We start from the raw sequence: 22,797 nt of genomic DNA, 5'->3' as shown, positions 1-22,797 counted from the left end.
CACAATGATGAGCATAAGTGACTTAACAAACCCAAACTTGTGAATGCCATTTTTTTTTTTATTCCATATACATTTCATGACTGTTGATTAATTCTGATCAAATTTTATATATATTTTTAATGAAAGTAAAACATTTACATTTTAATGTTCAACAGTGTTAGTAGTTAGTCTGGGTAATGAGCTGCAGTGCATGAAATCCATATGATTGGCATGTGACAGCACTTTATGATGCATTATTTACACCCAGTGAGAAGATACACTGAATTTTGAGAGGTAAGACGTTTAAAAAGCTGCCCTTATTTCATGCAATAGTAGCCTATACATAGACGGCTGTTCACTGTAGCGCATCAAACCCTGATTCAAATTGCAATGTATACTGTATGCTTAGTTAACTCAAACGTGAGATTTTCCATGGCAGTGTTGTGTGTGAATACTGCAGCTTGCGTTATTTACAAAATCTTTGAGTGAACCCTGTGGAAAATGAAAGTAAAATACCAATGAAAAGAACAGACTACATTCATTCTGTATTCATTTAGTTCATTCCTCCCTCTCTGCTCTGTCTTGTGGCTTTCTGGTTCTGTATCTGAAAGTGATTAGATTGGCCGGTGGCATGATGCCCAGACCAGCACGGCTGTTGTCTAGCATCGCCTCCTGCTGGTTGTCCAGCAACTGCATTTCACACATGAGCAGGGTGACACACACAAACTGCTTCATCTCATTCATCGCAAAAAAGCGCCCCGGACACTGTGTGGCTCCCGAGCCAAAAGGCATACGATAGTACCGAACCTTCTGGCCACATTTATAAAAATCTGTTTTCTCCTTCCCGTCTTCCACGTAACGGTCAAATTGGAAGCGCTACAAGAAACCACACACACACACACACACAAGACATCTCAATAAATGAGTTTTCTAACAATAAAGAGGTACAGTTAAAATGAGTGGAACTAGAGCAGTGGTTCTCAACCTTTTTGACTCTCATTGGCCATAATAATATCCAGAGGCCCTGTGACTTTGAGCTGTTTGTGATTTTCTGGATAAAGATTATGGATAAGGATTTTTAAAGAGTTATTTCACGCAAAAATTTAAATTCTGTCATGTTTCATACCCATAAAATCGGAGTGATTTCTGTCACTCCATTGACAGTTTACGCAACTGCCATTTTGACGCTTCAAAAAGTTCATAAAGAGATCGTAAAACGAATCCATATGAATTGAGCGGTTTAGTCCAAATTTTCTGCTTTTTTGCTGAACAGATATAATTTAGACTTTTATTCACATATAAACATTCATCAACGCACACATTAGTAGCTCAAGAATGTTTGCTTGACCTGTGAGAACCAATGAGGTTCATTCTCGTGTTACGCAACATGTTTGAGCTTCCGTAAGAACCAGGGGGCAGAGACAGGTATATGTAAAGTTTAGGGATATGTAAAGTGGGATATGTAAAGTCGCCCCCTGTATCTAGTGTTCTGCAGTGAGAACCATCTCAGAACCAATGATGTTTGTTCTCACGCGTCAAGCAGGTTCGGTTGAGCTTCTGTTTATGTTCGCTGATCAATGTTTATATATGAATAAAAGGTGAAATTTAATCTGTTCATTATATAAAGCATTTTTTTTTTCTTCAGAAAATTGACTAAACCGCTTTATTCATATGGATTAGTTTTATGATCTCTTTATAAACTTTCTGAAGTGTCAAAGTGGTAGTTGTGTAGGCTGTCAATGGAGGGGCAGATGTTAATGACAAAATGTTAATTATTTTAACAAAATAAGTGGGGTCGTACAAAATGCATGTTTTTTTTTGTTTTGTTTTTTTTAAATACTGTCCTGATTAAGATATTTTAAATTTCACAAGACAAAAAATAATAATAATAATAAAAAAGATAGCTGAATTTATAAAAATGACCCTGCTCAAAAGTTTATGTACCCTTGATTCTTAATACTGTGTGTGGTTACCTAGATGATCCACGACTGTTTTTTTGTGATGGTTGTTCATGAGTCTCTTGTTTGTCCTGAGTAGTTAAACCGAGCTTTGTTGGTCTCCAGAAAAAAATCTCCAGCTCCTTCAAATTCTTTGATTTTCCAGCATCTTTTGCATATTTGAACCCTTTCCAGCAGTGACTGTATGATTTTGAAATCCATCTTTTCACACTGAGGACGACAGAGGGACTCAAACACAACTATTGAAAAAAGGTTCAAACATTCTCTGATGCTCCAGAAGGAAACACGATGCATTAAGAGCCAGGGGTGAAAACTTTTGAACAGGATGTCCAAAATGTTCTTATTTCATACATAAACTTTTAAGCGGGGTCTTTTTTTTTTATAAATTCAGCTTTTTTTTTGTCTTGTGGACTATATGCAAACATCTTTTATGTAAAGTAAAATCTTATTCAGGACAGTACTAAACGAAAAATAACATGCATTTTGTATGATCCTTTTATTTTGTTAAAATAATTAACATTTTGCAGATTCTGCAAAGGGTTCACAAACTTTCAAGCAGCACTGTACACACACACACAAAAAAATATATATACAATTTTACTTGTCTACTATTCCACTTCTAAAATTAGGCTTCTTCATAGGCTTCCTTTTTTCCAAGAAAGTTGTTGAGGGTTAAGACAAACTTTATGTTGTCTTTAAAATCTGTCAGTTGTTTAAAAAGCTTGGTTACATTAAAATAAGAAATACCTTGTTTTTTTTATGTTGTTGTTGTTTTTGCGGTTTTGACTTATTTTAATACATGCCATGTCTTGTAATATTTTAAGTCATCTTGGTTGAGAATCACTAATCTAGAGAGCTGTAGGTACAGTATGCGTTACCTGAGGCTGTTCATATATTTCTGGGTCAAGGTGTGTGCTTTGTGGGTAAAGAGCAATGATGTCATCTTTCCTCAGGCTGATTGAATTCTGGGCATCCAGACGCAAACAGAAATCTTCCTGAACAACACGGATGTTCATCGATACAGAGGAGAGACGTAAACTCTCATTTACTGAACTTTCTGCGCAGAGAAAAAGACAGCCTGAATCACTGAAAGCTGGAATAGTAACTCCAAAATGATAGCACTATTCATTTATTGTTTCTTTATCTACACGGGAGTTACACAACCACTGAATTCTCTTCTAAAAACAATGCAAGTTCATAAAAAAATTGATGCGGTCTCTGTAATGATCATATATGCAATGCTCATTCAGTTACAGTATTATTATGCGTGATGATGGGTTACTGTTTAAAAATGTGTTGTTACCCAGGTAAACCATCTGTTCTAGCTGTTGTCGTGTAATTGTGATGTCCTCTTTGAAGATCAACTGCATGTTCTCCTCTCCAACCACATTCACAATCTCTGCTCGTACTGCTGCAAGAGCTTCTGGGCAGGAGATGAGGTAGTAAAGACACCAGAAGGCCGCTGGGATAGTGTTTCCCACTGATGCCCACAGCATGGCAAAATGATGTGCTATGGATAGAGAAAGTAAGAAGTTATGAGTGTGATGAAAAGCATGAGAAGTTATGAAACAATACAGCACAGTCATGATGAGCTTTCACTGTGAGCCAGTTCTTTATTTGTACAGTCACATCCTGCTTCCAGCATTCCAGCATACTGAAAAGAAAGTGAGGTCAAAAAGCCCAGACTCAACAAGTTAGCAGTCATCTTGGCAAAACCCCAGGACAGGAATTTTCTATGCAAGTCCTTTCTACTTGAATGGGGAAACGCCAAAATCTCTTAGTCTGTCAACACAACAGTTATGTTTCAATAACAATAGTCAAATCAGCACTAAATTCTGCTAAAACCTTAACTAACCTTCACTGCATGCACAGATAACCACTATCACAAAACTGGTGGCACTAATGATAGGCACTTTCGAAACTGCCTCATGAAAGCTTCAAAACCTTTCGAAATCTTTTGTTTGAAATCAGTGGTTTGGAGGGTGTATCCTTACCTCTCACTGTTTCAAACCATGGTTTTGAAACATTTGCAACTGTAACGGTGTTAAAACTTAAACTATTAAAAATCAACTGAATTAACTGAAATAAAAAATGAATTTTAGATTAAACATTTTAATGAAACTTAGAATAGGTTTAACCCTGGCTACTAACTGAAATAAGCTGAAGCATAAACATTGGAAGACTGGGAGAATGCTATATTGGTTTTTATAGACCAATATTAGGCTACCAATATTATTATAGTCATCATGTATTATTGTCAAGCTTCAGTGTAAAACAGATTAGCGACTAGTGAACACTGCGTTCCAAATTATTATGCAATTGACATATCAGTAAGATTTCAGTACAATAAACATTCAGATTTTAGTTTTTCTAAGAAAATGTTTGTTTGTTTATTTATCCATGTCTTTTTAGATAACTGGTATCAATCTCAGACAAAATAATTTGTCAGATCTATGGAAACCCTACTTAGAGGTTGTTCCACATTATTAACCAAGTCACAGTTCTCATGCAATATGGGGAGGAAGAAAGATCTTTCTGAAGATGAAAAGCATGAAATGGTGCAATGTTGTGCAAAAGGCATGAAAACAACTAATATTGTGTGAAACTGAATGGAGATTATCAAATTATCATAAGATTTGTGAGTGATTTAGAGCACAGCAGAACTCGGTCAGATAAAGGCTTATTAATTAAAGTTCCTATCAAAAAAATTTATTGTATTAAAAGGGCAGCTATAAAAAAAGCCAGTGTTGAGCAGCAAACAGGTATTTGAAGCTGCTGGTGCCTCTGGAGTCTTGAGAGCCTCACCATACAGGCTGGCAGTTGTGCGTAAAGATGCATTTTAGACACCACTAACCAAACCTAACAAAGAGAAACATTTACAGTGGGTGTAGAAATACATTTTCAAACAGTTTTATTGCTGTGGTGTTTTTTTTTCAGCATGGGATAGTGCATAGTGCATTGTACAAATAGTGCATTGTACTATGCACTATCCTCCTTTTTATACCATAGCTGAAAATGGCCAGTTATGAGCTCCACATATCTTGCAAAAGTAATTTTAATACCCTCCATCTCACTTCCCAGTATTCCAGCCCAAATCATCACCCGCCAGCTCCTTGCTGACGTCGCAGTCTTGTTGGAACGTGGTGGCCATTCACCAACCATCCAGAAATCCATCCATTTAGACCATCCATTGTAGTACGGCATTAGTCAGTGCATAAAACTATTTAAAAATGAGTCTTCATGTATTTCTAAACCCACTGTAAATGTTTCTCTTTGTGAGGTTTGGTTTGGAGTGGCTGAAATGCATCTTTATGCACAACTGACAGCCTGCATGTAGAGCTTCTTGAGACTCCAGAGGCACCAGCAGCTTCAAATACCTGTTTGCTGCTCAACACTGGCTTTTTTATAGCTGCCCTTTTAATACAATTCAATTTTTTGACAGGAACTTTCCTCAATAAGCCTTTATCTGACCGAGTTCTGCTGTGCTCTAAATGACTCACAAATCTTATGATAATTTGATAATCTCCATTCAGTTTCACACAATATTAGTTGTTTTCATGCCTTTTGCACAACATTGCACCATTTCAAGCTTTTCATCTTCAGAAATATCTTTCTTCCTCCCCATATTGCATGAGAACTGTGACTTGCTTAATAATGTGGAACAACCTCTAAGTAGGGTTTCCATAGATCTGGCAAATTAATTAGTCTGAGATTGATACCAGTTATCTAAAAAGACATGGATAAATAAACGAACAAACATTTTCTTAGAAAGACTAAAATCTGAATGTTTATTGTACAGAAATCTTACTGATTTGTCTCTTGCATAATAATTTAGAACGCAGTGTAGTCTGATTCCTGAACAAATGAATGACTCTTATGATCCGATTCTTTTTATTGACTCAAAACTATGCAGATTACAACTAACTGCGAGACTTAAATCGGTGTACTGATTTGTTATTCATGACAAAGTGTAGTTAGATATACATATACACTTGATATGTATATTTAATACAATATACATTAAAGCAGGGGTTTCCAAACACATTCCTGGAGCCTCCCTAACACTGCAAGTTTTCCATGTATCCTTAATCAAACACACCTGATTCAGATCATCAGCTCATTAGTCGAGACTCTCACCCTGTGTTCCATTCGGAAGGGCTCATCCCTATGTGTTAATCCCTTCAAAGGGTTTACCCTCCGGAGTGAGAGCTTTGAAGAGATGTAGGGTGTAAGGGTCAAAAAAACACTTTTTTGGAATGCACTTCGATTTTCTTGAATGATTTTCTTAACGTGAAAAATCAAGGAGGCACCTTCATCTTTTTCCCCTGGTTTACTCTTTGTATAAATACACATTCATTTACTGTAGTAACATTATAAGCTACTGCCGGTCTTTTACTTTAAATATAATGTATATTGTGTCCATGGGCGACATTTGACTCTCAAGGTTGGGGGGGGGGGGGGGGAAGAATTTTTTTTTTTTTTGCAAGTAGGCCTACAAAACGTTTTTTGTAACTGCCTGAGCAAATTATTCACAGAAATTTTAAGCAAACAAGTTTAAGTTAATAATTCACTTAACCCTCTACAGCACAGCGTTGGAGTCAATATCAAGCACCATTCAAAAGGTGGGACGTCCTGTTCTGACACATGGTCACAGGAGTACATGGTGTGAGAAGAAGGCAATATTATTTGCTTTAGTAATCTTATTTAAAACGACATGAACTGTACATAAAAAATATGTGTGTGTGTATGAAGGTGTAGAGAAGCCCTTTGTCAGGTTTTATAAAGTTTTTATTTTTATTTTGCATGTTCAGAAATTCAGTTTTTCTTTTTGTTGCCTCAGGGCAACGTTGTGCGATAAGGGGTACTTTTCGAGGAGGTTTTGGACAGTACCTCACATTGGCAACAATGTATTATAAGAAGGGAAGATACAGGGTTCCTGGGTGGGCAGGAACACCCAAAGTGATGTGCAAAAATTGTAACATACACCACTATGTCACAGCAGAGAAGAAGTGCTTTTTGAAGTTTCGTACGGAATTAAATCTTATTACATGAAGTACATTATATGGCATAACACACTACATGATACAGACCTGTGCATGTATCAAATTCAATATATCAATGTCTTTCAAGTGTTTTTCCCTTTTTACTTAATGATTTCTTGATTTTTTTTTCTTGATTTGATTTTGATGATAATTTTCTCTATGACTCTGTTCCATTGTCGCACAACAATATTTTGGGGTGGGGGGGCAATTTTTTTTTTTTATCAATAAAATGTTCCCAAATTAACCAAAAAATTATGTGGAATATTTTTTTTATTTTCATGTGCCATCAACATGTGTGCAGTAGAGGGTTTATTATCATGGTAAATGACGTGGACGATATGTGAAGAAACTGAAAGTAAAAACGGACTGAGCTTTTGGCATCCGACGCTGCAATAAAGGCGCATATTCTCTTAGAGACAATGACAGATGAATCTAATTTATTTTCTTAATATTTCTCTTGTGGCTCATAGTGAGAAAGAAAAATAGTATGTTTCGTGAGTCGAGAAGTAGTCTATTTCTTGTTAAACAAGTTGTTCTTTAAATGAGGAGCATTTAAACATTTGAATGGACAGATAAAGGGAGCTGTAAAGTATTTTTGTTGAAGAACAATTTCATTTTGACCATAATAATGTACCAAATCTAACTCATATAAATATTACAGTAGTATAGAAAAATTCTATACATACATTTATAGATAAAATAGAACTCCTAACCTCCTGTACCCATTCTGTGACATCAAACAACTTCCCTGTGCAAAGGATCATAGGGGCTCAAAGTGTCCAACAGTTGTACCCTTCAAAATTCTTCATTCCGAAGGGCCCTTTGAAGTGGCCAGTTTTGAGCACTTCTGTTTGGAATGACCCTTCAATATGGCATCAATGATTGTTTTCACTCCGAAGTGCCATTTGGAGGGTGATATATCTTGTTTGGAACGCACCGCAAGACAGGAGTGGGAAACGTTGATCCTGGAGGGCCATTGTCCTGCAGAGTTTAGCTCCAACCCTGAAAAACACACTCACCTGCCTGTAACTTTAGTAATCCTGAAGACCTTGATTAGCTTCATATGTGTTTAATTAGGGTTGGAGCTAAACTCTGCAGGACAGTGGCCCTCCAGAGTCAACGTTCCCCACCCCTGCTCCAAGACCTGAAATGGGTGTGTCAGACAAAGGAGACATGCAAAATGTGCAGTGCTGGGGAGGATCCAGGAATGTGTTAGGGAACCCCTGAATTAAAGGGTTAGTTCACCCAAAAATGAAAATTCTGTCATTACTCACCCTCATGTCGTTCCACACCCGGAACACAAATTAAGATATTTTTCATTAAATCCAAGAGGTTTTTTTTTTATCCCCCATAGAAAGCAACGTAATTACCATCATTCAAGGTCCAGACAAGTAGTAAAGACATCATTAAAATAGTCCACGTGGCTACAGTGGTTCAACCTTAATTTTATGAAGCGACAAGAATTTTTTTTTCTCATGAAAAGTAAACAACTTTATTCAAGAATTTCTTCTCTCCCATGTCAGTGTCCTACGCAGTTGATGTAGTGAACATAGTGCATGCTTCCGTGTTTACATCCGAACGCCGGCTCAGTATTGGGTGACGCTGTACTTGTGAGCAGCATGACGCATGCGTGAGATGCTGACGCAGGAGCTGGCCAATGATGAGTCAGCGTTCTGACTTTGAACACTGAAGCGCTGCACTGCGTTCACTACGTCAACTGCGTAAGAGACTGATTTTAACGATTTCTTTAGTACCTTTCTGGGCCTTGAAAATGCTGATTATATTGCGGTCTATGGATGAGTCAGAGAGCTCTTGGATTTAATAAAAAATATCTTTGTGTTCTGAAGATGAAAGAAGGACTTAAGGCCTGTACACACCGGGACGAATATCGCGTGCGATTATCGCCGAAGTTTAACGTCTCGTGACTAAACAAAGGGCGCCAATGTGAGTGTGCACACCAACGCGAAAAACGCAAGGCATAAAAGCGTCATTTTTAAAAAAACGCCTCGGGTTCGTTTTTTTGGTTTGACGCGCCGCGTTGAAAACTGGCAGACCAATGAGAGTGGCGCCTTTGTTCACGTGCCTGGAGCTGCTGAAGTTACAGTAAAACATGACTTGGTGGCGCTTCAGCACAAAACGGTCTTGCCGAGCAAACACTGATACCAAGACGACGAAGAGAAAGTAAGTAGTCGAGAAAAACCCCTACAAACTATCCCTGCATCTCAAACAGCTCTCTAGCTTCTTAGGTCGTGTATCAGTATACCGTGTAAATGAATGTGGCCAACTCCCTGATCAGTGCCCTGACTAGTGAACTAGGGAGCTGATTGAGACGCACGCTATGAGTGCTCTGCCACTTCTTGGCCACACCAATAGATATGTATTCTTTGTGTATTTTTACAGTTTGTTTTTTTCTTTTACATTCACGAAATATAGTTGAGAATGTCTGTTTCATAAATATGTTTATTTGCACTACCGTTCACTCACTCAAAATAACTTGTTGGTCTAACTTAATTCAATTATGACACCTATTTCCACACAGTTAAACTTATTTATTTGAACTTAAGCTAGGTTAACTGTACTGATGAGTAAAATTCATCCTAATTGAATGAGATTACACCAGTTTCATTTGACGTATTCTGTAAATGTTTCCTGAACATAATTCACTCTTGTTGATCCAACCAGTGCTATTGCAATTGAGACTGGTGCCCTTGTGCAGAGTTGCTCAAGTTTTCTGCAAAACATTTATAGCATGCAAGTAATGATCAGGTAAAAAACATCTTATCACTGACTTTAGCACAGTTAAAGCTTGTTGAGAACAACATAGATTTAATTCATGTAGCCAGCCACCCATAGCCTAACCACAAGGTCTACACTTCAGCTTAATGGTAACCTCATAAAAATCGACATAACATAAACTCTTTTAAATGTCAAATATAACTGAACATCAAACTTTAAAAGGTATTTCCCTTTCTTAAAAAACACATTAAACAGCACTTAATTTCAACATTTACTGTCCCGATCTATCCCTACGCAAAGCATGCTGGGAACTAGAAATCCACTGCCCAGTTTCAATCAATGCAACATAAATGATTTGTGTAGTCCCAACACAAATAGTTTAGGTTAACCTAACATTTTGCAAATTTAATTTCATTTAACATAATACAATTGAGTGCAAATGCCAATTAAGTAAAAAACTAAAGATTTGTGTTGGTTCAGCTTATTTTATTTAAATAAACTGAGCAAGCAGCTAGAATCATTTGTCATTGCGACTTATATGCAATGTAAATGTATATCCCATTTTATATCTGCATTTTTATCTTCTTTAACTTTATTAATATCATACATATGTTTATTTGCACTACCGTTAGCACAAGCGCCACATACTGGCAGGGAGTGAATTTGCACGTCCACTCTGCGCATCGCCAGTGAAAATCGCTTGGGTATGAACACAAAAAACATCTCGAAAAACGCTGGCGATAAACGGGTGTGATATTCGTCCTGGTGTGTACAGGCCTTTACGGGTGTGGAACGACATGAGGGTGAGTAATTAATGACAGAATTTCCATTCTTGGGTGAACTAACCCTTTAATACTATGGACATAAATATACATATAAACAAACAAAATAGAAATGATTTAATTTGTTTAATGTTGTTGTTTAATGCATATTTAAGGTCTGCATTTATGCTGCCTCTGATAAAGAGTCATTAAAAAGGCTGTGTAAGCACCTTTTGTGAAATTTTGTTTACATTTATTTAGTATTTAAAGAATCTCTTTTGGTGCATAAAAACTTCAGCACAAAAACCAAAGACCAGGGTTCTGCATGTCATCATGGGAATATTAATATCTTTCTGTAGGCGAGACATTTATCATCAACAAAACCTTCAACAGTCATATACGGGCCCCACAAGAAGGATCTCTGATTGTGTACTGTGTGTGTGTGTGTGTGTGTGTGTGTGTGTGTGTGTGTGTGTGTGTGTGTGCATGCATGTGAGTGAGTCACCTGCTTTATCTCTGTCCTGAAGCGTATCATACTGCTGAAACAGGGCTGTTCGGCTCTGTATGAACTCACTTGGAGCCTCCCATTCTGCCATTTTTTGAGGGTAAAAAAATCTTGTCAGCTTCTTTCTAATTTCTTTGGTTTTCCCCAGCAAGCCAATGGGCACATGGGCTATTAGTAAAGGGAAAGAGGCATCAAACTTCTCAAAATCCTCTCGCAGCTGATCCAGACGCAGATTTGACGAATGTCCGTATAGCGTGTTAAACGTGGTCTGAAACATTACGCATTTACAGAACTCATATAGATCTGCCTCTTTCCAATCGGCATCAGGCCCAGACTCTTCACTGGACAGAAAACGGCGTCGCAGGACCTGCTGCAGGTTTCCCATCATGCTGAACGTGAGTGGGTCGAGGGCAGGACCCTGCAGCAGAGTGTAGCACCTCTGGAGGCTGTCACTCATTCCAGGGAACTGGCCGCTCTGTACTGATGGGTAATCGAACGTCCTGGATGCTGCGCTGTCTGCAAATGTGTGGAAATCCAACTGTTTCCCATGTTTGATCACAGACGGGTACAGGAGAGGGTTCATTATAAATGTTATGTATCTCCCTAAAGAAACACACAAACATGAATGGGTAGATGTCATGACATCACATCAGTGTGATATGCTTTGCTTCAGACAAAAAAAAAAAAGAAAAAAAAATATATATAATGTGTTTGCTAACATCTCTATTACTATTACATACTCAGAGCTAACATTAAATATTCCATTAACATGTAACTTGCAATTGGTGTTGCAGGCTTAATTTCTTAATAAAATAAATAAAATGAAATAAAATAATAATTTAAACTTCAAGGAAAGCAAATATTGATACTGTTTCATAAAATCAGACTTGCTAAGTGGTCTCTCTGGACTTGGATCAGTAAAAAAATTACCTAGCAACTGCAACTGAAATCTTTTAATCACCTCAAATTAATTAAGAAACTACTGGACCACTGAAATGAACAACAAAAACAAGTAATTAAAAATGTTGAAAAAACTAAAATGGTGATGAATTGCAACATCTAAAATATACACTTTCCCTTTCACATTTATAAAAACTAATGTTAAAATAAAAGCCATGTTATTTGCCAGCTATCCAAATGCTATTCTGACAACATCTTTCATAACCATCTTTTTTATTAGCATAAATATGTGTGAGCATGTGTTGCACAATAACAGTGTGTCTCAGAGGAAGAGCAAAAGGAAACTACAAGTTAGCTAAATATAACAAAATTTTGTCAGAAGAAGTCCTCATTTGAAAAAAAAATTACCTAATTTGTGTAAGTTATGTTAAATAAATGTGTGTCAAGTATACCTGCAATAAGCACCGTAAAAACATCTCCATGTTCCTGCTGTAGTTGTGTAAGGAACTGTTGAGAGTTTTTTCTGAATTCTAGAGCTTTTCCCAGGAATGGAATCCAGCCTTTAATCAGTGGGGGTTCACAGTCCTTCCTGTAACATGCACAGCCAATGCATCAGTTATGTTTTCGACGCCTGAGAGACTGCCATTGTATGTCAGTGTCAACAGCTCTCCTAGACAAACACACAAACTCAAACAAACTCTTCCCACTCTGTTCTCTTGATAATGTCTTTGTGGGAAAGCGGTGACATAATTGTGCTGAACAAAATCCTTCATTGCTTTTCAGTTTGTTTTTCTGCTAGTATTCTTTTAAATGACAAAGCCAGGATTCATTAACTGAGAATACGTTTTAATGATCTCAGTGATCTACAGTTCATGTATATCTACCCATGACCTACTTTTCAAGGCTGACCAGAAAAGGATGGAGAGTCCTTTGGGAATTTATTCTCCAAACTTCCTTCTGAGGTTGCAACTGATTAACTGAACAAAGGGCATCTAACTGAAAGCCCTAGAACAAAATATACATGCAAAAAACAAAAAAAAAAACAAAAACAAAAAAAAAAACCCCCACAATATCATAGGTGGGTAAACTGGCATGATATTTACCAATAAACAAGGAATATAAAATAATAGAACTTCTGACAACCTGTTAAGTCCTGACATACAGTGAAAACACTGTGCAAAGTACATAGCCTTATTGCAGAGACAGGCAAACATAGATTACCTGGCAAACAAAATAAGGGAAACCAGGTTAAAAAAAAGAAGAAAAAAAGACCACCACCTTTTGACCTTATTCCTCAAGTACACACAAATTTGGTAAAGATTTTAATTTTCAAATTAACAGAACACACGTGTTGTAATACATGTAGTGCATTAATAATGTGGTAATGCACATCCTTGTTTTAACATGCAAATAAAGCGTTTGGGTTTGGGTTGCAATATCCGATTAGAGAATGAATCGTTCTTTTGAGTCGAATGAATCTTTTCAATGAATCATTTAAACCCATGAGTGCCCAACCCTGTTCCTGGTGACCTTCCTGCAGAGTTCAGCTCCAGCCCTGCTCAAACACTCCTGTCTGGAATTATCAAGTGCTTCTGGAGATCTTAATTAACTGATTCAGGGGTTGGGAACTAAACTTTGCAGGTAGATCTCCAGTAACAGAGTTGGACACCCCTGATTTAAACCAGTTCACAAAACAGGTGTGCCAAATTCTGAACCCCGCCAGAGTTTTTCATTACTTCAAGTTTTTATAAACCAAATAATGGCTACTACAACAATCTGAACTGGAACACATTATAAACATAAAACTGTGTAATAAATAAAATGAGAATGTATGTCTCTACTGCATATGTCTTTATTAGAATATTTTAGAGAGTGTATGTACGTACATGATATGCTACCTAGATCTCTATATTGACAGACCAGTGGCCAGGTTGGCGTGTCAGGAACAACGCGATGACGTAATGTGTTCACTGAATCAACTCGAATTGTTCTAAAGAACCGATTCCCGACCATGAGCTGGACTACCCATCAATGGAAGGTTCAATTTCAAACTGAGGTGAACTATGAGTAAACAAGATACCAGCCCTGCTGTGAATTATTCATATGGTCTTAGCAGACACTTCCTTGCCAAATCGGCTTAAAATGTATTTTAAGTGTTAAATTACGATTCTAACGTTCAGTTTAATCTTGCTTGCAATTCCTAATCAGGAATGTGCTGATTTATAACAAAACACAAGTCACTTTAAATCAAAAGACGTATGCTTAATGATAAAGACACTACAAATAGGCAGCATAATCACAACTGAACACAATGATCCATTTAAACAATGAATTCATCAGTTATTACAATAAATAAAATCGGCTACATGTTACATTTTCAACCAGCAGCAAAATACATTAATAAAAACTCACCGCCTCCGTCCGCAGAACACGCACAACAGCAGAACGGAGATAAAGCCCAGAAAGATCGTCAATAAATACTCCAACATTATCAAAAGAGCCTCTGAGTGAAAAACAGAGAAGAGTGGTCCGGTTTACAAAGCACTTCACGCGATATGTCCAGGTTTTGCGAAGGTCACTTTAAAAGTGAAAGAGCGCTTATTATCATCATCGCACAAATGAAATACCAGAGTCCAATGAGAGATATGGCATGTAATGAGGAGATAACAACAAGCACAAGCGAGTGTTCAAGATTTTCAGAAAGTCACGCCCAGTGGAGGTCGCTCAAATGAAAATTAAGCAACAGCCTGCATGTTTACACTACAAACCTACTTGGCCCATTCAAGCCTTTGAGACAAACCCTGCATCCTAGTGTGCATACTATCCACCCTATCCGCTCTAAATAGTATAGAATATTAGCCAACTGTAACATACTATTTAGGATGGATAGCATGCACATTGAGACGCAGGCATAATCTTTTTGACTCAGTCCTGCTAACACACACACACACACACACACACACAAAAATATGTATAAATGAATAAATAAATAGTGCAAAAAGTGATATGCTCAGTTTACAAAATAAAAAAGTGTATATTGTAAACAATAAATAAAGACTAATTTATATGATAATACATGTAGTGTGCATTAATGGCGTGGCGATATACATCCTTCTTTTAACATGGAAAAATAAGCGATTTGTTTCTGTATAAATAAATTGGCTAAATGTTGACTTCAAGCCCCTCCATTTTCCAAGACAATATTTGAAGATCTTTACATGTAGGATGATTCATCTGGTGCTTCTGCTGTAATCATAACAAACTTTCCTATCAACCAAAATCTAGAACAATTAATATATTTTAATAAGCTTTACCTATAATTAATTTCATGTTTCCAGAAGAGCTGTATGCTCTTTAATAATAATAATAATAATAATAATAATAATAATAATAATAATGTTCTTCAGGGACTAAATGAAAATATAAAATTGATTATTAATGGGTTATTGTTTTGTATATATTTAAACTATTATTTAAAATATATTTTACCATAGTAAAATAATTGTAAGTCATCTTGTGGCCTCTTTGGATGTTTACTGAGGCCCTCTAGTGGGTAGTCTGCTGGCCAACTGCTTTTAACCAAATTATCCAAAACGTGCAGTGTTGGGAGGCCTCCTGGAGCAGGGATGAGAAACACTTTTACAGTACATTTATTACAGGGACAAACCCTTTTAAACCATTTTGTTCTTTGCTCAGGGAAAAACACCTTTGCAGGTTTGAACCTATAACCATTTGAAACAGCTTCCCCACACTCCCACAATATGTGTGAGATCAGACACAGGCCAGTTTATATTTGTGTATGTGTTTTGGGGAGTTAATGCAGAAAAAATAAACTACACCAGCTGTAATTCCTACAGTTCCTATTTGAAAACGGATGGATTCTCTCTCCATACAAAATAATCTCTCTTTTCTCTCAGTCTGTGACTCACTGTGTGTGTGTGTGTGTGTGTGTGTGTGTGTGTGTGTGTAAGTATGCCAGCAGCAAGCCCTACTGCTCCAAACATAAAGGTCTCTCTGTTTGCCTGTTCTGTGGTCCTTTTTTCAGTGCTGCCAGCAAAAAAACACCAAACCAGCTTTCACTATTCCCAACACACCCTGACTCAAAAGACTGTTGCTGGTAATTGATTTAATAAGGTCAAGTGTAAAGACTATGGAATTGTGGTATTGTTTGAGAAATCAATGGCAACATCAATGGCTCAGTGTCAAGTATGGCCCCTGTCTGACCAGGGTGGCAGGTAGGATGACTACTGAGACCAGTCCAGAGTGGCAATGGGCTTGTGGACTGTAGAGAAAAAGGCAGCACCAGATGAAAGATGGTGATGAAGACCAGGACTAGACCAGGACTAGAGCAAGGATAATTGGCAGAAACAGGAACACACCACAATGAACGCACGCAATGAACCAGCAAAGACATGAGGGAAAGAGGCAAAATATAAAGGGAACAGCACATGAGGATCAGGTGGAAACAGTCACACTAAGTCCCAGGAGGGTACAAACAGATGGCAGATGGTGAGAAAACATGGAACCCCCGTACTGGCTAGGAAACACAGAGGGTGGGATAGGAATGACTGGAACAGGCTTGACTGACTCTGGAATGACTGGAGCGGGCTCGACTGGCGCAGGAGTGGCTGGAGCAAACTTGACTGGCTCTGGAATAACTGAAACAAGCTTGACTGGCTCTGGAATGACAGGAGCGGACTTTGGAACAGACTTAACTGCCCACTTCTCAACCTTTGCTTGAATGTGGGAGTCAGTACAGGGTCCTGGACTTGACAAGGGAGGGAGGAGTGGGATGGTCCCTGCAGGCAGGTTCTGATGGTAGTGATTCACCTTCCCCTCCTTGCGAAGATGCAGATATGTGGAGAAGTTCTAGAAATCTATACTCCTCAGCAGTTTCATCTCCCACTAAGGTAACGGGTCATCCAGACAGAGGTTGAAGATGTACTTGAGAGCCGCGGCTTGACACTCAATGCCCCTGCCATAGTCCAGAAAAACTGGCCGAAGGATCCAACATCCTGTCCTTGCTGATCCCAGCCCCTGCTGGCGAGCCCTTCTCTCCCGGCCAGTAGCAGGGGGAACTACCCTGATGCTCATCCTGCTGGGTCCTGAATACCAGGCAGGAACCCAAGGAACCAGAAACTTGAATGATATTTTAGATGAAGCACCGGTCTTGCTGCCAGGCAGTGAACATCTGTGGCCATGAAGTCTTAGGATACAGGACACTTAGGACACAAACAAAAGACTTACAATAACAAAACAAGACACAAAGAGACAACAAAAACAAGACTTGAAGACTTGAATGCACAAAGGAAACAACTTAACTAGAACTGAAATCAAGATAAATAACAAGACTAGGACTATAGCAAGGATAAACAACAGAAACACATAACAATGCACAATGAAAGCATGCAAAAAAAAAACAGCAAAGACATTAGAGAAAGAGGCACAATCAGCTAACGAGGACTAAGGAAGAGGGCGTAGTAACAGGAAACATGGAGGCAGGACTAGAGGAGCACATGGCCAACACAAACAAAGACAGCCATGTGCTGAGAGGTGGGCTTCTCCCTCGGCCGAAATCGCGTTTCGGTGGGGGTCTATTGTTCAGGAGTGGAAATGATCTAGATGTATCTCACTTAGAAAACCAACAGATATTCTCTGTGAAAACTCTAAACAATTCCATGTCAATTTTAATTGATTTGACTTCTTTCAAAAATGATGTGTCTCCAGTATTTTTCTTCTGCTAGATATAATTTCTATCTCTTCTCTGCAGAACTCCTCCAGTTTGGCTCTCAGATGAGACACAGATTTACCAACTTCATCAAAAGAGACGAGAACAGAGAGTGATTCTGGGTGAGTCTGTAGATCCAGGAGGGACAGAGAGAGACTGAAAACTTTACACAAACACAAACAACAAGAAAACCAGAAAATTAGATTCATATATGAGTATACTACCTCTACGATTGGATTGGAGGAGAGTCCTAACTGAACAGCTCTTCCAGCAGTCAGCAGTTGTTCTTCTGCTCAAGACTCACCTTTTACCTAAAACAGGTCTTGTCTGCACTGAGAGCAGCTGTAGACTCTCTCAGGGACGGACTGGGACTAAAAAACGGCTCTGGACTTTGACTAGGCCCGGCCCAAAGCAATCGGCGTGCGGAAACTCGACGACAACAACAATTACGCCTGGCATGAGTGTCACAAGACTTTAATTGTGGTTCATGATACTATACCATCCAAATTATAGCAATAGCACTGATGTTGACTAGATGTTGTGTTAAAAGCATATTAGATTAACTTGAATACTCATATAGCAGGGGTCTCAAACTCAAATTGTCGGGGGGCCGTTTCTGTGATTGACACCTCATAGGAGGGCCATATTATCCTTCAAGCGCAAGAAAGCGCAACATTTCAGAAAATTTACTTTCCTTTGCATTATTTCTCATTTAGCCTACTTCAAATTTCATTAGGCCTACTAAAATATTTTTTATACCTATACTATAAATATCTTATTTACCATACTAAATGTAAACAGCAGTGTCTCTTTCATTGTTACAGAGTGTAATATAATTATATAATACTATTACAAATATAATACTATTAATTGAAATAGTCTGGTGCGACTCACATCCAACAAGATATATGGAATAAAAAATCAGTAATTTAGGAGCAAAACCAGCAACACTTGTGGCGTGGAGGGGTCAGAAATAAACAAAAAAACTGGAGCTATACATCAACTTTATTTTGCCAAAAAAATAAAAATCTCTCATTGTTACATACATTATTAGTTTTTAACATCTAGTGGAAGTATTTTCCCTTACTTTATGTTAGCTTAAATAACATTAAAATCTTGCACTGAACAACACTGTACTGAACAAATACAATCCCTGAATACATTTGTACACTTTGTTTCTTGACAGACACCTGCAGCGCTTGTGCTCACACAGCTGGGCCACATTTGTCCAAGATGCCGTTTGAGCATCGGTAACGTTTAATGGCTGCATCGGACGCGTTTCATGACTTAAAGTCGAGTGCTTTTACTGTAATTTAGGCAAGCGCGCTCATAATAGAAGCGATTGAGAGCGCGGCTCATGGTTGCATAGCAACGACAGACGCCACTGGAGCGAAAGCGCATTGGAAAGGAGAATGCGGCGCGGCCGCTTATGTGACGCGATATGTGAATGCCCCTTAGAACGGCGACTTTTTCTTTGCATATCAGACAGGTAGCAACTAGAGAATAATAATAATAATAATAATAATAATAATAATAATAATTTAGCGGGCCGGATTATGTTTTATTTTTGAGATCAGTTGCGGGCCGGGTAGAGGTGGTAGGCGTGCCGTAAATGGCCCGTGGGCCGGCAGTTTGAGACATAGACAGTAAAAGAAATGGACACAGCGACCCCATTGGAACTCAATTGAGACAAGTGAAGCCCATTTTTAGCGATTTTTAGCACTTCCGTTTCTGACGCGCAGACTCAAACTAAGCTTGATGACGTCAGCAACCTGTCTGACAGATGTAAATCTTCTAGTAGCTGTGCGTGCAAACTGCCATCGTTAATCTTGCAGAGACGGCGAGCTTGAGCGGGGAGTTCTTTGGCGTGAATGAGCAGGAGTAAGTATTCTGATTAATTATTTTGTATAGTATTTTAAAATGTAACGCCAGTACGCCATATTAAGTTAATGCATACTATTGCCTGCGAGCTTCTCCTCCTGTCTGTACGGTAATTTCTCTACTGTGCGACAGAGAGTCGAGTGGTTATGACGCAATCGTTAGCCTATTTTTACAAAAACTGTTTCTACGGGGCCATAATGTAACATAGAAGGTAATGGAGCCCTTTATACATTGTCGTGTATCTTTAGAAATAAATAATGGACAAATGGAGTCTTTAAACGCCTCAGATGTAAAGTTATTCGCTGTCAAAGTGACGCCAAAATGAATGGGAGTCAATGGGATGCTAACGCAAGTGAAGTTCTGCTACAAGATGGCGGCACGCGGCCGACTTCAACTTCCGGTCGACTTCCTTGGGCACTGGTTTGAGACCACTGATCTAACGTCTTTGCTGCTTACTTGGCGGCCACGGCCAGTGCAGCGAGAAGGGTCTGGCTGCAGACCATGGACGAGTGGAGCTCCATTCTCGAACAGGAAATACGTCACCTCCACTTGCGTTTTACTTACATCTACACCTAACCCAACCCTAAACCTACCCTTTACAGTAATGCAAATACTTGTTTTACTAACGTCTACACCTACCCCAACCCTAAACCTACCCTTACAAATAATGCAAATACAGTAATTAAACTATTGGAGGTGACGTATTTCCTGTTCGAGAGTGGAGCTCCACTCGCCCCCTCAGGCTGCAGCTAGACCCTATTGGGTGCAGCTGGCATCCAACTTAAAGGTGCATTGCTGCCACCTACAGTACTGGAGTGTGAAACAGATTAGTGGGACGGATGATGACTGCGTACGTGGCGGGTGGTGGGCCGGCCCGCCGGCCGTCCTGGAGTACCGGCCGTTCTGTGATTCTCCAGATCACACAGATGGCCAGTCCGCCCCTGGACTCTCTTCTGATCATCCTGATCCCAGCAGCCTGTAATACAGTTCATACAGTAACTGTGTTCACTGAATGGTCACTGGATCCTTCAATAGATCTAGACAGATTGAACAGCTGAACTGATCCTGAGCCAAAGAAACACTGGATTCTGCCATTTCACTGTGTGTAGACACAATAACTGTTATACTTCCTGTTTTGTTTTTTGTTAAGCGAGACACGTTTAATACTGGTGTGTCCCTTAGTGTGATACACATGCATTATCTAGAAACTGTTCATAATAAAAAGGTCCACAAGTTTAGAGAATGTAAAGCATAACAACTAGATGGCGCTCTAACACTGTTTTTCAGTAATTGTGAGCTAATGTCTAGTAGTGATTAATATAGGCTGCCTTAACCCGTTAAAAAAGATGTCCCTTGCACAACATCCTTTTGTGATCTGTGAATGTAAAATTGAATAATTGTGTACTGCCATCTCTCTCTCTCTCTCTCTTTCTATATATATATAGTCTAGAGACACTGCTGTTTACATTTAGTATGGTAAATAAGATATTTATAGTATAGGTATAAAAAATATTTTAGTAGGCCTAATGAAATTTGAAGTAGGCTAAATGAGAAATAATGCAAAGGAAAGTAAATTTTCTGAAATGTTGCGCTTTCTTGCGCTTGAACGATAATATGGCCCTCCTATGAGGTGTCAATCACAGAAACGGCCCCCCGACAATTTGAGTTTGAGACCCCTGCTATATGAGTATTCAAGTTAATCTAATATGCTTTTAACACAACATCTAGTATATATATATATATATATATATATATATATATATATATATGTATATGTATATATATATATATATATATATATATATATATATATATATATATATACACACTACCATTTAAAAGTTTGGAAACATTACTGTTTTTAATGTTTTCGTAAGAAGACTCTTCTACTCATCAAGCCTGCATTTATTTGATCATAAATACAGAAAAAAACAGTAATATTGTAAAATATTATTACAATTTAAAATAATGGTTTTCTATTATAATATACTTTAAAATATAATTTATGTCTGTGATGCAAAGCTGAATTTTCAGCATCATTAAATCCAGTCTTCAGTGTCATATGATCCTTCCGAAATCATTCTAATATGCTGATTGATGAACAAATGTTGTGCTGCTTAATATTTTTTTATAACGTGACACTTTTTTTCAGGATTCTTTGATGAATAAAAAGTTTTAAAAAAGCAGCATTTATTTAAATTAAATATTTTGTAACAATATACACTACTGTTCAAAAGTTTGGGGTCAGTATTTTTTCTTTTTTGGAAGAAATTAATAAATTTTTTCAGAAAGGATGTGTTAAATTGATGAAAAGTGATAGTAAAGATTTATATTGTTAGAAAATATTTCTATTTTGAATAAATACTGTTCTTTTTGACTATTTATTCATCAATGAATCCTGAAAAAAGTATCACAGTTTCCAAAAAATATTAAGCAACACAACTGTTTCCAACTTTGATAATAACTGAGTATCAAATCAGTTCAATCTATCAATTAGAATGATTTCTGAAGGATCATGTGACACAAAAGACTGGAGTAATGGCTGATGAAAATTCAGCTTTGCATTACAGAAAAAAAAAATATTTTAAAGTATATTAAAATAGAAAACTATTATTTTAAATTGTAATCATATTTCACAATATTACTGTTTTTTTTTCTGTATTTTTGATCAAATAAATGCAGGCTTGATGAGCATAAGAGACTTCTTTCAAAAAAACATTAAAAATAGTAATGTTTCCAAACTAGTGTGTGTATATATATATTCATAGGATGAGATGGACCATATAGACCTAATGAATGAAAAGCATCAAACAAGGGAACTCAAAACTTCAAAAACTTTTTATTCCTGAAGTAATAGTAAGCTGAAACCTTCAGTAGACATTCTGACTGTCTTGAGTGATGGGGGCTCAATAAACATTTTTAAAACATTAGATGTTTGTGTTATCAGAGGGATACTGTATATATGACCACTTGTAAAATGCTTTTCATTCATAAATAAATAAATATTTATGAATGAATGCTTTCCCCCCATAATAAATAAACAAATATAATGTCAGTATTAGTAATAATAGGCCTAATTGCACATTTGTCTACAAAACCTTAAACTGAAGCATACCAATTTGTGAGACCATAAGAAACAAACTCAGTCAAGTCTCCCCAAAGTTTTAAATTATGGTGTTACAATGATTTGAGTTCTATGGTATTGACATTGTATTCCACTGTAACATGGTACAAAAAACATGGAAGTGCTAAGGTAGCCTACTTTATGTCAGTGGTACGTCCTTTACATCATATGGTAGACTTAACT

At 37.7% G+C, this 22,797-nt stretch overlaps 1 protein-coding gene across 1 annotated transcript; it reads right to left on the bottom strand.

Annotated features, from left to right (window-relative positions):
• Positions 1 to 37: 37 nt before the first annotated feature.
• LOC125250943 (cytochrome P450 7B1) lies at positions 38 to 14,601 on the bottom strand. The gene is made up of 6 exons (XM_048163787.1): positions 14,294 to 14,601; positions 12,334 to 12,470; positions 10,982 to 11,584; positions 3,241 to 3,447; positions 2,816 to 2,994; positions 38 to 855 (listed from the first exon to the last, which is right to left on the bottom strand). The coding sequence occupies exons 1-6, from the start codon at positions 14,368 to 14,370 to the stop codon at positions 538 to 540; spliced, it is 1,521 nt and encodes a 506-aa protein (XP_048019744.1). The 5' UTR covers positions 14,371 to 14,601; the 3' UTR covers positions 38 to 537.
• Positions 14,602 to 22,797: the final 8,196 nt, after the last annotated feature.

The sequence above is a fragment of the Megalobrama amblycephala genome, linkage group LG17 (genome assembly GCF_018812025.1).
Source record: "Megalobrama amblycephala isolate DHTTF-2021 linkage group LG17, ASM1881202v1, whole genome shotgun sequence".
Taxonomy (NCBI): Eukaryota; Metazoa; Chordata; class Actinopteri; order Cypriniformes; family Xenocyprididae; genus Megalobrama; species Megalobrama amblycephala.
This window is presented reverse-complemented; position numbering and strand designations above follow the sequence as displayed.